The sequence below is a fragment of the Dromaius novaehollandiae genome, chromosome 15 (genome assembly GCF_036370855.1).
Source record: "Dromaius novaehollandiae isolate bDroNov1 chromosome 15, bDroNov1.hap1, whole genome shotgun sequence".
Taxonomy (NCBI): domain Eukaryota; kingdom Metazoa; phylum Chordata; class Aves; order Casuariiformes; family Dromaiidae; genus Dromaius; species Dromaius novaehollandiae.
Window position 1 is genome coordinate 15,682,552 of NC_088112.1, and position 17,968 is coordinate 15,700,519.

At 42.9% G+C, this 17,968-nt stretch overlaps 1 protein-coding gene across 1 annotated transcript in view; it reads right to left on the reverse strand.

Moving 5' to 3' along the window:
* Positions 1–17,968, reverse strand: part of ERGIC1 (endoplasmic reticulum-golgi intermediate compartment 1) — a 60,932-nt gene that overhangs the window by 6,538 nt on the left and 36,426 nt on the right. The window contains exons 4-9 of the mRNA XM_064521022.1: positions 13,811–13,905; positions 13,081–13,205; positions 10,284–10,388; positions 6,189–6,249; positions 4,924–5,024; positions 1,769–1,891 (exon numbers count right to left, since the gene is read on the reverse strand). Coding sequence (XP_064377092.1) covers positions 1,769–1,891; positions 4,924–5,024; positions 6,189–6,249; positions 10,284–10,388; positions 13,081–13,205; positions 13,811–13,905 — 610 coding nt within the window. The remainder of the gene's footprint in view (positions 1–1,768; positions 1,892–4,923; positions 5,025–6,188; positions 6,250–10,283; positions 10,389–13,080; positions 13,206–13,810; positions 13,906–17,968) is intronic.

A 17,968-nucleotide genomic window follows, 5' to 3' on the forward strand; every position in this document is an offset into this window, starting at 1 on the left:
TAGGGCATAAGGTGTTTTAATCCTCAGCAGCCCTGCTCCCCTCCAACCTTTTCAATGCTACCTTGAAAGCTGTAAAGATTAAACTGTAGCACATGCACAGCCAAGGCTGCCCTATTGTAAAATATCCCCAGCCTAAATAAATGCAACATGGGCAGGTCACCTGCATCAGGGCCAGAGGGTCCACACTGACAACGACAGGACAGTATCTACAAGAGGGACCTGCCTCTATGTCAGTCATAACTGGAAAAGGTCTGACAAACCCATGTTTGACATACTGCGTAACAACTACCACAGATATCTTTGTCATCCGCACATCTCCATAGGAAGACTGTTAAATTGAAATGGCCCCAAGTGAGCTGCTTGAGCACACAGCCATTTATAAGATCAAAGAAAACAGACAAAAATCAATTCTAAAACTCGTCTTCAGCCATCTAACAGCCAGTGTGCACCTGACTACCCTTATAGACAGGACTGGGCAAAGCTGCGATCTCAAATCTGAAAGGTCATTGTGGTAACACGGGAGGAAAGCCTCTCCTGTGGACTCCTTATGCAAACTCTGAAGCACAGTATCACATTCGAGAAAGATGCTATTTATACCATCTTTACACGGCTGTTTATACCCCTACGATGGCGTATCAGTAAATGAATGTTAGCAACAGACATGAAAAAGCAATAATGCCAGCTATCAGTGATTTCTAAACACTCTTTCCCATTAAAAACATCTCTACATCCCCACCCCCAACAAGAAGCTTCAGAAATCTATGAGGCTGTATTCTTAGGGAAAGAAGTACAGGCAGCCTGATAGGCCAAATCAAAAAATGCTGCTGTTTGACCATTTTTAGGATCATGTTTTGAAACTGAAGAGATAGGCTAAGAAGAGAAGAGCTTAAACCACAACATTCAGATTTTGCTTTAAACCCCTTTGTCTTGGTATCTGTGTCTCCCAGAGATCCTATACATCTCCAAAGTTAAGTGAAAGGAACTTGATGTTCATCATAAGCTGCAAAATTAAAATCCTTAAGTGCAGCATAGCCACACTGTTTATGTGACTTCCAATTAAAATATTCAAACAGTTTAAAAATCAAAATCCAAGGTCTTCATTCCAGCCAATCTATCAACTACTCCACATGCTACCATGCCTCAGTGGCACAACAGACTAGACTGCAACTTAAACTTTAAGCCAACTCCCTCGACACACATTTTTTAAAGTTCTGGAAGGTCTTGAAATAGCTCTCTGCCTTACTAGCAGTTTGGGCTTGATAGATCAAAACACAGCTGGTCAGAAAAACACCTATGGAATTTGATAATGCAGCCCTTCTCCTCTTCTGTACAGGAGTAGACACTCAGAACTGGCAAAACCACATTAAACCAAACAGCCATATTGAGTTAAATAACTGCCCTGCAAGTGAAATCTCATCAGTAGAGAGAGAGTCTATTGCAGCCTGTTTTATTACATACCACATCAGTTGTACTTCCAAGCTTCCAACATGCGGCAATAGTGCCCACCATGCATGGACAGATTTTTGCATTTCTAGAATAGGATGCTTTCCTTTCTTCTAGTACCTAACTGATAAATTAAACTGTCAGAGCACAGGACTTACCAGTAACCTCACTTACATTTCAGTACAAGTGAGGAGATGTACTGCTTTACTTTCAATCCATGATCCCCATGCTCTGAAGCAGAAACTTACTTCGGGGCAAGAAGGGTCCAGAAGAGAAATGAAAGGCAGGCAGGAGAAGGGAGAGTTAGAGGCTTCAAGTGACTCACCGATGTGATAAACCTGTACAAAGGCTGTCTCCTCTCTGTGTATTTCACTGTGATGGGGCTCAAATCGTAGCGGAACCAGATAGCTGGGATAATGCGGCCAGTGTGACTGTAGGCTACATACTCCTAGAAAAGAGAGTGAGGGGAAAAAAAAGACAGAAGGTGTGAGCAATCTCATTCCAGACAGAACATCTGCGGTAACTCTGCTTCTATGACTCTGGTCCTTACTCCATGGTTCTATACACGAGACAGTGATTGTCATCAGACTGAAAGAAGCAAAGACCTAGTTCCTGTATGACTTTTTTTTTTCCCCCTATCCTTATCAAACAGGAATATAGGATCATCACAGTCTGATAATGATATAGCCTGGAACAGCGAGTGATGCTGCTTTCTCTCACCTTCATCCAAAGTTACAAGTGTAAATAGACAGACTGTCATTAATTTCTCCATCATAGATCTGCTTTATTTGAATACAAGGACTTTCTAAGTGGCTGCAAGTGAAGCTTTTGTCCTGTCAGTATATGAATCATACACTGGGAAATTCATCAAAACAAACAGAATTTAGTTTGCAGGAACCTGAGAATCTCTGTCCATGCACTTGGAATAGGAAGTAACATTTCCTGTGTGTGAGGCCCCCCTTCACACTGGGACCAGCAATGCGAATACTTTGCCCATCCAGTGTGAAAAATGTACAGACAAATTTAAACCAGGTTTAAAAATCATGCTGAAAGCTAGAAGGAGACTGCATACAGAAAAATATCGCAAAAGGTTATTCCAAGCTGGTTCAGGAGAGACATTTTTAAATGGTCTGCAATAATCTCCTTTAATCTATTTCCTTAACAGAGACAGTGCAATGCATCAGCCACAGAACAGCATCCCAATTAGAGATGCTGCACAATGCCAATATAAAACGCACGCTAATATCAACTTTAAAAGTCGTATCTTTCTCAGCTAATATTTTGTCTGTGCTCTCAATAGAAATGTATGTTAGGTTTCAAGGATCAAGACATTTATCTTGACAGATGGAAGAATAATCAAAGAAGAAAAGCAGGCAATCCAACAAGAGACACCAGCACTTGCATGGCGCACACTGCCTCTCTCCTCAGCTGCTCTTCCCCTCTTTTATCCCTATGACAGGTCTGCCAACTCACATGATCTCTTCCATTTCAGTTCTCCTTCAGGTAGAGGCAAGGGTAACCTCATCTACTTTGGAAAGATGAAGAAAGGACAAGCAATAGGACAAACATGGGCATTATACAACTCGGACAACTTTAATCTTCATGTGCTCAGAGGGAGACAGTGAAACAGCATCTATCTCCTTCATCTATTTCATATAAATCCCAATCTTTCCTCTTTTTAAGTTCTCCCCCACCCCCAGCTGGCAAAAGCAGCAGAATGGGGCTGCAATACCTAGCCAGAATGCTTTCAGGGCTCTCACCGCAGAAGTCCTGCAGTGTATCTGCAGACAGCGGCTATCTGGGGAAGGGAGGAAACAGAGGATCTAGGAGATAAAGGGGGAGAGGAGTCAGACAGTCCACACTTAAGAATCTCTTTGTCTCTTCACACTAGGCACTCTGCGCCAGACTATACCAATGGCTTCCGATTTCTGTTTCCCATTAATCAGTATTGGGGTTAAGGACTAAAGCTGAAATATGAAATTTTTATTTTTAATGAGAAGAAAATGCAGAGGCAGCACTGCTTCCCTGTGCTTCAGTTCTGATAGACCTGACCTCAATTTTTCCTTCCTCTTCCCTTTTCCCCACCAGCAGTTCTGCTCTAATGAGTCAGTCTTGGCTGAATGCCCCAATTTGCAACCATGTTCACAGAAGTGTCAAAAGCAGTAGCTCCTGCTGCCTATTTTCCAAATTACTTTCAGAACTTGTGTTGCAAGAGACTTATCAGAACAGCAGCTGTGACATTAAACAGAACAAATACATTGTAATCTGAATAGAGAGAGACATCCAAATCATTGGGACACACTGTACAAGTAAGCCCAAAATCACTGGACAGGAACACTAATCTGAGAACTACTCCATGAGAGCGCATGCTTCATTCTCAGTTATGGCAAGCTAGCAGGTATTACATATTATAAACACAGCCTGGACTTTCAACTAGAAACTGAGTGGCAAATTATTTTAAATTGAAATAGGGGCTTTACTTTAAAAAGTAAGGTTTTTTTTTTTAAGTTCAATTACATTACTAAAATAAAAATATCTACACATTCAATGTGTATTAATTTAATAAAGTTACAATAACCATCAAAATTTACTGTCATGAACTAGGCATTGTGAAATAGTCAACCAGTACGTATTTGATGCTGCAAGTTCAACAGCAGTCAAATGGCTTAGTATCTGAAACCAACACTTCTAAAATGCTAAAAACTTCAAAAAACAATATTTTTTTCTGCTAATTCAGAGACTATTATCTCCTTCATTTCTATTTATTTCGCTAGCTTAGTTTAGTACTGGCTAATTTCTCAGTTAAAAAAAAACATAGTGAGAATTGAGAAAAAAAGCCCCAGAAATTCTACCTGCTCTTCTGACACACATTTAAAACGGTGAAGCGAGATGGTGAGATTTACTTGTTCTAAAATCTTTGAGAACACAAAAATCACAAACCACCGTTCTCCCCAGTCAGCTCAATCAGCTTCCTTAATTTCACAAGCTAACTTCAGTGTGACATATTTTGATAACTTTTTTCTTCTTACACACTCATCACACCTAAGACTTTTAATAATGAAACCACGTGAGAGTGTTGTTTTGTACATTCAGCTGGATTCCGATCTCCATTCAAATGCACCTTGACACAAATCACAAGAGCTTCTGTAGCACCTGAAAATCTTCCGTACAATTTATAGAGACCTAGATCAGTTAAACTGACACACGAGAGGGTCAGGAGTAAAAATACCATTCTCTAGAAGAAAACCACCATAGGCTCTGAAAAGCCCTCACAACCCCAACCCTAGTTAAGGCAGCACCAGGAGCAGCAGGAAGGGCTTCAGTTCCGCCTTCTCCCAGCAGAGGCTACTGCTTGCCTACAAACGCACACACATGGCTGTGGAGTGCAGGAGCTAGAGGGAGGAGGAATGGTGACTGAAGATGCTCCATGCATGCACTGAGCTGCAATGAGGAGCTTCTGAGAACCATCTACTTGTTTACCTTGTTTGCTACAGTATATTGGTACGAGTATCGCTGCTTGCCGCTCATGTCTTCGTACACTGTAGGGACTATCTTCAATATGTAATCGTGAGATGCAAGAGCTGTGGTCAGAAAAGAAAAGGAAAACATAAGTTACAATTTAGAGAAAGGAATAGCAGTCTATATGTTTCTGAGTAAATGTCCAAAATCAACTAAAAAAAGTAAGCTCACAGAAGAAGTACCTTCTCCTTCCTTAGCTCAGGCTCTCTGATGCAGTGACAATTTTGTATCCTATTTATATGGCATTTATACAAAACTTTGCAAGGTACTTGGACACCACCAGAACCTGCCTATCATTTTAAGACTTTATAGTATCAGGACACAAGGAGATGAGTTAGGGTCATTTCAAATTTCCTAACTGCTTGCATCTATAAACGATTAGCCCCATCAATACTACAAAAAGCTGTCCTTTTTAAATCAAGCACTAGCTGACGTTAGAGCTGCAGCTCACTGCACTGTTTTTGACAGAAAGAGCTGAAGCACCACAACCTGTGTAGTCCCATCTCCTCCATGCACTCTGCTTTGTTCCTTTCTCTTCTTTCTCCTTCTCTCACAGCTGCTTAACAATTACTTCTTTTTTTTTCCATTATTAGAATGGTTGGAGCATTTTTGTCCATTGAAACAGTTCTAAAACAGTTCTCTGCAGCACCTAATGACATTTGACTCTTGAGGGGAAAAAAAAACCTATCTAGCATCAGGAACCACCATGAACATTCTATTCCAAGAAATGGACAAGATAGATATCCCTCAGGAACCTGAAGATTTCAAAGAGAAACACTTAGCTGAATTGTAGCATGCACTCAAAGTTTCTTTTCGTGCAGCTGGTTGTGGAGAAGTGCAGGGAAAAAGTCTGTCCTTCCAGCCATGGGGTAGGAGCTAAGGTAAGAGATAATTTACAATGCGAGAACAAGGAAAAGCTCTCATGGTGGTGGCAGCAAAGGAAAGCTATAAGAGTAGGATGTAGATAAAAAACTCAGTAATTCTATACCAGACGGTCATAAAAGAGCTGGCGACAATGTCCATGTTGCAGAAAGGCTGCAAAGGATATTTCGGACTAAGATTTCTCTTCAGTAGTGGAGAGAATGGAAACGTCAGTCAGCAATGTCTGGATCTCTTTGATTAATGGGGAAAATTAAAGACTTCTGGATACACCAGTGTTGCATTAATAGGACTGTTTTCCCTACTGCAGTGAGTGGCTAAATCCTGTAATCACCAAGAATACGTACGATTTGAGCTGAGTTTGTCTGCTCCCTCCAAGGCATTGAATGCTCCATGAACGTTCTGGACCTGGAAAGCATAAAAAGTACATGAACAAGCTATGCTCTGACTCCGTAATCTTGACCTTTGCTTCCCTATTCTCTCCTGTAACAAAGGTTTCAGCCTGATTCAACCTTTCCAAAAACAAAGCCTCAACCCAGCAAAAGACGACTTGAAATACCTTTCAGTGACCATCAACGCTGGGGTTGGTTCCAAGTGAAAAAGTTGATTTCACAATGTTTTACACAATGAAACTCAAAAACCACTCCAAAGCTAAAGGAGTTGAAAGATGCCAGTTAGGAAATACATCACAATGAAATTTCACAAGAGCTTTGCATAGTTAACTGTGAAAATTCATTATCAGGCTCAAAGGGAAATAAATGGGAGCCAGATTCAGATTAAAACTCAAAGTCCTCCTGCAAAGGGAGGACTCATGGCAGAGCTGCTGGATTTCTACAACTTTATCTCATTATCCCATCCCTTACACCATGCACACTACGCCCTTGAAGATGGAAAGGACACATGCCAACTCTGCCATTCATTCAGCTTTCCTTGCAGCTGGTCTTAGGCATGCAAGCGTCTGTTTGCCCAGATCAACAGGATTCGATCCCATACCTTACACATACTATTTCCTTCTAGAGTCTAGCGTCCACCAACAGAATAATCAGTTTGTGAATCCTATAGACAGGGAAAACTCCACAGCAACAGCGGCAAATTAGGGGTTGCATCATTCACATAACATACAGAAAGGACAAAAAACTCAACAACCTAGAAATTCCTGACCTTAAGCCAGACCACAGGGAAGTAGCGTTCTGCTTGGGTGTGTTCTGACTTTCACCTCATTAACATGGTGCTGCACAAGTAGCTACTTTCCAGACCCTCTCAACAGCTGATAGCATGTGGATGTATTTGTCTGATCCTAACAGCTGTTTACCCATTCAGAATGCCACAGAGCAGATGATGGTCTAGAGGAAAAAGCAGCTGAACCAGTTTCTCACCTGAGAAAGGAAATCCTAGAGAGACAAAATCATCAGCAAGTTCTACTAGCAAGGTGCTGGTAACCAGCACAGAGCAAAAGCAACAGCTGAGCTTTCTGCAGTGCCTTTCACACTGCTGGCATCTCAAGGATTTTACAGAATAGCAAACCATGCCAGAACTATCCATGCAGACTGCACATATTCTTTACTCAGCTATCATACACATACAGATGACGACAGTGGAAAAGCTAACAAAGAAAGAGAAGCCACTGGACTGGGCTATGGTATTATGCTCCATTCTGGATGCAGCTCAGAAGTAAGCCCCTCATCACATAGCTGGGCCAGAGATTTTAAGATCCACTCAAAATATGCTACTGCAAATACTTATGTGACTACTCAGCAAACAACTGATGCATCTATCCTGTGAGGTACTCTTGCTCTTTGCTCCCCAGCATCCACAACCACCTGGGCAAGTGCAACCTTTTTCACACTCTGCTTGTATGTAAAAATTGTCTGCTCCTTATCTCTCTACCCAACCAGGTTGCAAAGCAGTTGCAGGTTACGGAGCTTCCACACAGACAAAGCTACCAGACATCTCCACAACTGCCTGTTTCTATGTCATCAGATCCTTTGGTACATCTACCTCTGGTCTGTGCTACATGGATGGCATTTGTAACTCCCAGCTTGATATTTTACTCTAATTTCCCTTGTGGACTGTTCTGGACTCCCACTACAATACTTGCTGTCCCAAGACTGCTAATTAATCTCTGCTCTATGAACTGCACAGGTATGTTCCTGAGGGAACATACTTGCACCTTGCTAAGTATCTGGAGGGACTTCAACAAGCAATATGATTTTGGCCACAGTGACAAAATTACTTTGCAACAGAGAACTTAAGCAAGCTTGTTTAGCCAGATAGTCTCAGGACTGTGCTGCAGTATCAAGGCCAAATCTAGTGCTTCAGTAGTGGTACTCAAACGAAAAAGAAGCTAATCAGAAGTCTACTATAGTGCCAACATTATATATGCTTCTGCCACACGGACCTCAAAAAGATGCCTGCCAGGGCCTTGAGCACCCTAGGCTTTAACCTCTGCGAAAGCATACAGAAATATATAACTGAAAAGCCTGATGGACTGATCAGGCAGAGTCCAAAAGCCTAACTTCCAACCTTGCACCTATAAAGGGAACACAAGTCTTCTCACAAAGGTTTAAATTAAAATTATTCAACATGAAGATCTGGGTTTTTCAATAAGATCACTCAAGAGAATTCTATAATAAAAAACATGTAATATCCTACTTTATGCATCTATTTCTTTAGTGTGTAACCTGACACCCAACAACCTGATCAAGTTTGAATTTTGATCCTGTCTGCATTAGGGAAGACCTATAAAAAGTTTGACACTAGTGTGCATGAATGACTGTTGAAGAATTGAAGCTTAAACAAGGCCAGATCAGATTTAAATCTCTGTTTCAAATGGACTGGTTTTTCTGGAGACAGCAGCATGTACCTTAGTGGATTATTCCGGCAGAGCGAGTAACAACCTAGAAAAGAACAGAGTCCCAGCACATGACACAAGCGAATGAGACAAGCTCCTCAACCCATTTATGAAATATGAACATATATTCCATCAGAGCAGGTGGAGCCAAAACAAAAGATTCAAAGGTGTATCAGATTGCCTTAAAGCTCTCCATAACTCCTGACTTTCTCCACTGCTTGCTGAGTCTCAATAGCACCTGTTTAGTGAATGTATCCTTCTTTAATTTGTGCTGTTGAGCTCTTGTTTGCCTACTGGATCAGCAGCTATATTCCACTCTTGCTCCACTCTTGTGTGTGGAGTTGAGTAGTTATTTTGGCCTTTGAAAGTACTAACAGAACTTGTCCAAATCATGAGTCAACTACACGTGTACTAGACAGGTTTCTCACCATCAGCATGGAAGACACCTGCTATGAGAAACTTGCTCCTTTGCCCTGAACTGCCCGGGCTTCTCATCTCATTCGTGCTGCTTCGCACTTCAACTACGCTACTCAAAGACTCCATGATAAAACACTGGGAACACTACCCTACAGCGCTGATTTCCCATGCAAACTACAAAACTTCCTATTAGCACTTACCTAATATTTTTCATAATCTCAGTGCACTTTAGAGACATTAAGCCAAGCCTATTTATATGCTAATATTTCAGCGTTCCCACACAAGATACTTCCTAAAAGAAGCTGGGAGCAGAGTCAGAAGACTACAAAGCAATGCTCAGACTTGTTAGCATGAGAAAAGGTTTTTGGAAGTAGGTGTACAAGAAGCAGACTAATGAGACGTCTGCACTGAGAAATGAAAATTACAGAGAGACTATGGGTAAGCAATGTTTAGGGCGAGTCACAAATTGGGTGTGCATATATGTAACTCCCACCCATGATGCCAGTTCCTTGGAAGTAGGCTAAAGAAGTGCTGTAATCTGTCCTTATTGAGAAATCAGGAATTATTACATAACTTGCAACACCAGGTGTAACTCTATCCACAGGGCAAGTGCACATGTTCAACTTCTTCCCAGCAGGGAACTGGCAGTCCTAAGTCTAACCCGTGTCTCACAGAACCAATTTGGCTAATAGATGTCTGCTTTAGAAGTATGGTGAAGTGAATTATAAAGAACTTGATTGGTGCCATGGTAAAGACAGTAGAGAACACATTTTCCTTTCATATAATTACTGCTCCTCAGCAAACACACTCACTTAAGATACGCTTGCAAAATTAATACTAAAAGCAGTACTGTCTAGTATTTTACAGGCCCAGAAATCTTCATTTCTATTCCCAACATGAACACAGACACCTAGTTTTCCAAAAGCACCTTCCATTTCAGATGCAAATGGCAAAGTTAGTTTATGACTGAACACTGTTCCTTTCTGATGTGATGGCATGTGAAGAGACTGAGTGTGCAATACATAAATGCAAAGGATGGATTTGCTTATCCAGGCAGTTCTTTGCTATGTCTTCTCACACTGTACATGGCCCTTCCATAAAACTGATCAGAGAGTCTAGTACCAAAGTCTCTCTGGCTGCATTCGGTCCCCTACAGACAGGGAAGAGAACTCACCTGCAACTTGTCCCCAAAGGAGAGCTTGTGGATGATGTGAGTCATGTCAGGATTCTGAGGCTGCGCGGTGGCACTGTGTGTTGACACGTGAAAGTTACCAGGGACCTAAAATTAGTCAAGACATGACAGACACAATTTCACATTTTATCCCTCAAGGTGTTGTTAGGTTCCGCGATACGAAGCAGAAATGCCCAGATCCATCCAGCCTGGCGTGCTGTATCTATTTAGCAGTAGATAACCCCGGCGCGTCAGTGAAAGGCTCTGAAATACCTTCCTGCACTTGTCCAACATCACCGTATCACACACACTGCGGAGAGCAGTTACATCCCAGGTGTCCTCACATTGCTACTGCTGCTGATTATGGGGTGATGAGTGGACCACTCCCAGCCTCAGGGATTCCTAATGCCTAAGGCTCTGTCTTTCATCCCCATTAAAATAAGATTCACGCCTTTGGCAGGCAACGGTTGCTTAACGCTTTCCTCCCGCATCTCACACTTGTAAATAGGCCCACTGTTGCAGAACAACCTAAGAAAGCTGTGGATATGTTCTTATTGTAGCATTGGTCACAAGCAACTTTGCATTTGACAAGACTGTGGGTAGGAAGGAGACTTTTTTTTTTTTTAATCTATAGGCTTCATATACAAACTAAGTTGTATCTTCAGCTTCCAGCGCTGGCAATAACCCTTTTGAGGACAGGATTTTTTTCTTTTTGACCAAGAGAAATAAAAAGTCCTGAAAAATAAGGATTTCACCTAAGGACTCCAGTTGCCAAGACAGCAAATGAGCACTGATGTCATTTTGAGTGGGTCACTCCGGCACACGCGCACTTTCAGGTCATTAGCCCTAAGCCATGAAGACTTTCAGCAGATTCAGCTCAATCACAGTTATGGAGGGTGCAAGAAATTTTTCCTAGCAGGAAAAGGGCAGAAAATTAAACAGTCTTGATTTGCAAACCCCTTGGCAGCACTGAAAAGCAATCTGACACAGTGTAAGACAACAGTGGGAGGACTGTTATACAACTGGTGCCCACTGTCCTTTCTGCAGAGATGCTTTACCAGCAGAACTGGCACAGGTTGCCTGTTGGTTACATATGCTTCCAGAAAAGCTAATTTAAATGACTTGAGGAACAGCTGGGTCCTTTGGGAAACACTTTCAGGTGTGGATGTAAGCTGTGACATATGCAGGCTAAGTGAATGGGGTGGCAGACTCTACAACAAGCACCACACAAACTCACCTCGCTGTTGCCTTGTGCCTTCTCTCCAAGTAGGATGCCTTACTAGGTACTGTCACATACTCAGGCTCTAACCATTGCTCCTATCACTAACTTCATTCAGCCACCAAAGTCAACAGAAAGCTCAGCAGCTGTGAAGCTCTTTGCAGGATCAGTGCCTTCACACATAAGCTCTTCAGAAAAGGGACTGTTTCTGTATGTCTACAGGGCCCCACAGAAGAGGACCCGACTGTGATCCTCAGTCAAGTTGCAAGGCAGGGCCCTGTCCCACCCTAGGTCATGCAGAAGTCCGTAAAATTTCTACCAAGGGACTGAAGACTTTTACCTCAGACATGAGAAGTTCATGTTTTCAGAGCCGGAAGCCCTATGTTAGGCCCCTTCACTCCGACATTGGTCCCGACCATTACATGGCACAACATAAATAGTGGCCTTGCACAAACCAAGCAGCAAAGGGAACTTCTCACAGCCACATACAGCAACCCCCTGTTGAGTTGCCTCGGTGAGCAGAAAGCACTACACATACCAGGGGAAGAAAAAAAAACAAAAAAAACCCTAAGTATTTTAGCTCTGTGCTTTGGGGATTAGCAGAACAAGAACTACCTTTCAACGAGCCCTTTCCCAGACTTGTGGACTATCAGCTACCAGTAGTTTTGGTGGCTTAGAGGTGAGGAAAGAAATGTCCTCTTTTTAAGTCTCTAATCCTTTCCATGCTACAGAATCGGCAAGAGGTTCTGTCCGTTATTTTTAGATGCGATTTACCATGACCTGGGAGGAAAAGAAGGAAGTAGGATTTTGTAGCCTGTGGTACATGAGGAGGCGTGAATAAAGGGTGTGCCCCTCTTAGGCCACCAGCGGGCCCCACCTCTGCCTCCCCCACCCCATCTAGTCATCTCTAGCATTACATAGCATGATTATTCAATTCTTCACACACCCATCCCAGAGAGGAGCCTCCTCCAGGCCTGGACTTTCATTCCTTGAGACAGAAGCAGAGCAGCCCTACGAAGCATGCACACAGGCCTCGTGTATGTATTCCAAACATCTTAACGCGGAGCCGTTTCTGTCGGGCTGGCATCCTCTAGCAGTGAACATTCCTGTCGTTCTGCAGCTCTTGGAACAAAACAGGCTGGGATAGAGACGTTGCCAAAATCCTCTACGCAGTGAGTCACGTTTTGGAGGTGCAAAAGTTGTGACGAGTAAACACAGAAGACACTTTGTACTCACAAGGAGTTCAAACAGTCCCCTAAACCTTAGGCGGCTTCATCAAAAGTCAGCGCTGGCCACAGGGCTACTCTCTGCTATTAAAACAGTGCTACCCGGATTATCTGTTCTGGAGAACAGTAAGAATGAGCTTGATCTAACATGCTCTCTGTGGGTCTAACTACACAGTCTTCTCTCCACACATTGTTCTGCAGCACCGAGAGAACCAAGCTCACCTACTCATTAGGGACATGCACATATCCTCTGCAAGCCGAGACACTGACACACCGGTTTTCATGAGTATTTCACAAATGGATCTTGCTAGCACCTCTCCAGCCAGTCCACTCACCCACTGTCATTCCTACTCACCTTGTTGATGCTGAAATGCCCCTCAAACCTGCAGCCATCCCCATTGTTGAGAGGTATTTTCATCGAGTTGTCAATATGACCCACTTCATGCCTTCCCATTTCATCCTGGATGTCTAGTCCAACTACTGCATGGGTGGAAGAGACAACAAAACAAAGCAAAAAACAGATTGTATAGGAAAGGTATGTACTGCTTTTACTAAAAAAAAAAAAAAAAATCCACTCTTTTCCCGGCAATGAGTACATTCACCTGTCAAATATTGTCATACCAGATCTTCAGAATGGATTTTATAACCAAACTTTTCAGACTGCTTATTTGACACAAATGTAACTCCTATATTCTGCCGTATGACTGCAATCTCAATTTTAGAAAATCAAGATAATCAAGGAGGGTGATTTGTAAAAGCCAACAAGTAGCTGGTCCATTCAGATTTACAAATAAAACCTGGGAGATTTCTTGCTGCCAGACACAAAGAGGTCACTAAAAAAAAAGGAAGTAAGACTTAGAAAGAAGCTAGTGAGGAAGATCAACCACTACCAAAAGCTGCAGAGAGAGCTCAGGGTCAAGAAGACAGGTGCCCCAGCGTGGAACACAAAGTAATGGGGGTATTGGCAAAGACTGCAGCTATTTCATCTTCACCCCGTTAAAGAAGGGCCACCGCACCAATTCGGGCCTATTTCAATTATCACTTAAAATATGATGAAAAAATGAAGAGTGAAAGGGGGTACTCACATTCACAATGCAGGTTTGGTAAACTGATGTTCAGATTCACTTCTATCTTCCCTCCACTGTCTTTGTCTGGGTCATCCACGTAGAGCTCATTAACTCTGGAGGACAGAAGACCACAGGTGGGTTCATGCACACAGCTACTTTCCATAGAAAGAACTTGCATGGGAAGGGAAAAATAAGTCTTTGAAGCACTGGGTTTGATTGTGTGACACTTGCCAGCAAGAGTTACAGACTGAGAGCAGGAATTGTCCCCTCAATTGCATGGGGACAAACCACAATTTAATTTTACTCCTTGCTTGACAAGTGCAGTATATGGAGGCTCTAAACATCTCCTTTACACCAGAAAAAAAGAAAACTAACCCCCTCTAATTTACTGCCCCTACAACCTGAGTCTCAACAGTGACACAAAACAAGAACCTAATGTTTAAGAGGAACAGGCTAGTGTGCTAGCTTGCTGCATACCTGGGCTGTTATATCTTTCAAGAAGGAGGAAAGCATGTGCTCTTCTATAGCATAAATAGGTTTAGAGAAAGGCTACTCTCACCTATCCTACAGGAAAAGCCAATTTGTGTAACTAACTGCCATCTGTTATTGCCACCCAGCTGACACAGCAGAAGCAAGGGTAGCCAGCCAGAAAGCTGCCTGGGCTTCTTCCATTTCTCTGCATCCCATTGCTGGCGCTCCGTTTTTGGGTGCCAAGGCCTCCCTCCTGCCCTTCTCCTCTACTTCTATCTCTCTCCTTAACATCTCATTTCAGTCTACAAACTGTAACTAAAAAAACCAAATAAAATTGAAGAGAAGAGGACTTGAGCCAGGAAACAGATGGGATGAAACGTCCTGGACAGCAGGATCTAATACACTATGCAACAGTCTCCCAAAGAGTAATGCTGTTTATAGCACCCAGAGGGCTGGCACATATTTCACAGAAGACAAAATACAGATAAAAAGTAAACGGAATACAAGATTATAAATATTTATTGTTGGCACATACAATCCATGTGACACTTAAAATATAAACCAAAAAACATGCCCCAAGCACAGCAGCATTAGCTAAGTGGTCCCAGAAAATACATTCCAGGGAAAACCACCACACTAAACCAAGAATATGGTGAGATTACCTAACAGCTCTTTCTCCTGTTCAGCCTCATCAGGTGAGAAAATTTGGCAATTTATTTCCCAGTAGGAGGGATCCTAAAGCGATGGGAACTTCTGTTCAGGCAAGCTCCATAAAACTGCCTTCACCAATAAGAGCTTTGCATTACTTTTATTTAATACTCAAAGCATATGAAACACTTCGACAAGCCCTTGCTGAAAAGTATATAAGCTAATGGACAAACCAGATTAAGGGCAGCTACAAGACAGATTCAAACTGATTTTCTTCTGGTGATACATCTCTAGACGATAACGAACTGTTTGCCCTCTCCATTCAGAAGAAACAAGTCTTCAGACAGAGAAGCACCCAGCTGACAATTTTGCTAAGATAATTATCCACAGGTCAGTGGAGTTTATAGACAGTCATTTAAAACCAGCACAGCATGTGTCTTCGGCTTCACCGCCCTACCTTTCTCTGTTTTTAACTGGCCTGACAAGTTGCTTGCAATCGTTACTTAACGTATTTTTCAAGTGATTAATAAAAATGACACAGAGGGAGGGGCAAGATTGCTCATCAGTGACCTAGTTAGAAGCTTCTTGGCTGAGCCCTCTCCTTCCAGGTGGAATGCATTAAATCTTCTACGTATTCATTACTGATGGATTAGGTAGTGTGCAGGATTAAGTCATACTTCCAAATATGGTTGTGAGGAGCAGCTCCAGCCAGGAGAGGCATTAATCCCCCAAAGTCATGCACCTTTCTGCACTCGGAGTCCTCCCATCAAGATCCCAGTTGCCAGCAAACCTGTTTCATAACAGCATCTGGCTTCTTCCCAGCTCTCTGCTGTCTGAGATGTGGACCATGCCCAGCCAGTGCCGCAGGCAGCTTAACAGTACTGGCAAAAAGGAGCATGCGTGCTTGCGGAGGAAAACATCAGGTTAAGCAGCTCAGATCCTACTTCTCTGGACTGAAACTCTAGGAACATTAATATTTGCATTTGGTGATCTCTAGTTGTGAACTAGTCAGAAGAAGTGCAGTCAGGTGTGGTCTGTGAGCATGCAGATGCACACAAGCCTCTCAGTGATAACAGAGTGAGACATGGCTGCTGGTAGAAGTCAAAGGATTAACTGTGCACACAGAGCCAAATGTTTTACCTAGGAAAGCAAAGTGGTGAAGTCACTCAGTTACAGATTGGATCACTGAGGCAAAGAGAAGTAGGCCAGTTTGTCCACGTTACACACTCCATTAATTGCGGAGATAAAAGGCGACTTGCTTCCTGTCCTGAGCTCTGCTCACTAGACCAACAGTTCCCAACTTGTCCCTTGGACAAGGCTCGTGGCCACTTCCTCCTTCTTTTTGCCTGGAAGCCCCCTGCTCCTCCCCTACTCATATTCCCAACTTTACAGCCCTACCTATCACTCCTTAGACACCTGACAGCTTTTAACATCTTGTCCTTGTTCCACTTCTTCCTCCCTTGGGAGAAAGCTGGATGGAGCTGGTAGAAAACTGGCACTCATGTTGCAGTTGCTATGCCCCTCCCCAAGGCCAAGAATCCAAGCTGCACACAGCCTTCCTATTATTTAATCAGACAACCCTGGGATGTTGGGAGAAGTGGTATTTGCCACCTCTAGCAACTCTCCCTGGAGGGATAATGTCTCCAGTGGAAGAAGAGAAGTTGGCTCTGACTTACAGCTGCCTCTCCTGGAATCTAAAGTGTCACAAGATTAGAGCAACAGGGATTAACCGTGAATCTGGGACTGTCACAAGGGAAATAAAATCTGAGGTCAGGCAGAAGGACACTGTAAATACAGATGGTTCATAGAGCTCTTTAGAGAGAAGAGCATATAGGGTTGTATTGTGACTCCAAAGATTGCATGTACCTCCTCCAAAGACCCTAAGCAAGTAGGGTATTTTACTGGTTGCTGGTGAGGACTACTTAAATACAGTGGCACAATAAAGCAGTGGTTAGGTGCAGAGCTATGAAAGGGTAACATGGGCAGTAGGACAGGTGAGGGGTGCACTTCTCCCACTGCAGGGCCTCCCTTCACTGTTTCAAGGAAGAAGAGAGGAAAGTTGCTCTACACCGCAGGAGCCATGATCCACACAGAAAGAATCTGGATCACTTTAGAAAGAGCCACTCTGAAATACTTCACATTCCTGGGCTGCTGGGCTTCTCAGTTGCTCATCCTGTTTGCTTATAAACTTGTAACATTACACAAAAAAAATTGGAGGGATTGTTTGGCTAAGATTGCAGATTGTGCAAATGGCACGCAAGAGAAGGAGAATGAAAGGGGGAAACAGCAGCAAAGGGACTTAATATTTCTTCATGATCTTATCCAATGAAAGAGAGTCCTGTTCTCCATGCTCTAAGACTTAGATTTATGATACAACAGCTTTGCTTCCCCAGAAACAAACTTCCCCAGCAGATGTTTTCACGCAGCAACCTTGGCCACGAGCATTAGACACTTCAGCACTTCAACAGCTGAAGAGCCTGCGGCCCTTTGAATACGAGAGGAGACAAACTGCATCAACCTTTCTGAACTTCAAACTCTGCCCGAGTGCATCTTCCTTGCCCTCTGTCTTCCTTGGTCTAGTCTTTACTTCAGACAAATTCTAACCTTTTTGCTCCCTCTTTCACAGCAAACAACCAGACACCCTCCTCTCCAGTAATCTGCCATACAGACAGAAAATACAGCCGCTGACTCCAGCAAGTTGCATTTTACCTTGTTCTCTGACTCCTAGGAAGCACTTTCTGGCCTCCAGTACCCTAAAGCTAAAGGGGAAAATAACGATTCTTCCTCAATGGAGCCTAAAGCTTCAAGAGACTTTCTTAGGTGAGCTCTAGCCAACCATCCCCTTGACAGCTTCCAGAATCACAACAGCCCAAGCTGAGACTCCTGCGCTACCTCTTTCTCAGCTGTGCCAAACCAGAAAAGAGCCAACTTCAGACAAACAAACCATCTTCTCAATTTGTGCTAGGCAACAATAAATAAGCAGGACAACAAATTTTCTACTGTGCAGTAAGTTATGTATGCACTGTATTGCTCTGCCATTTGTAAGCTTTCTTCTAT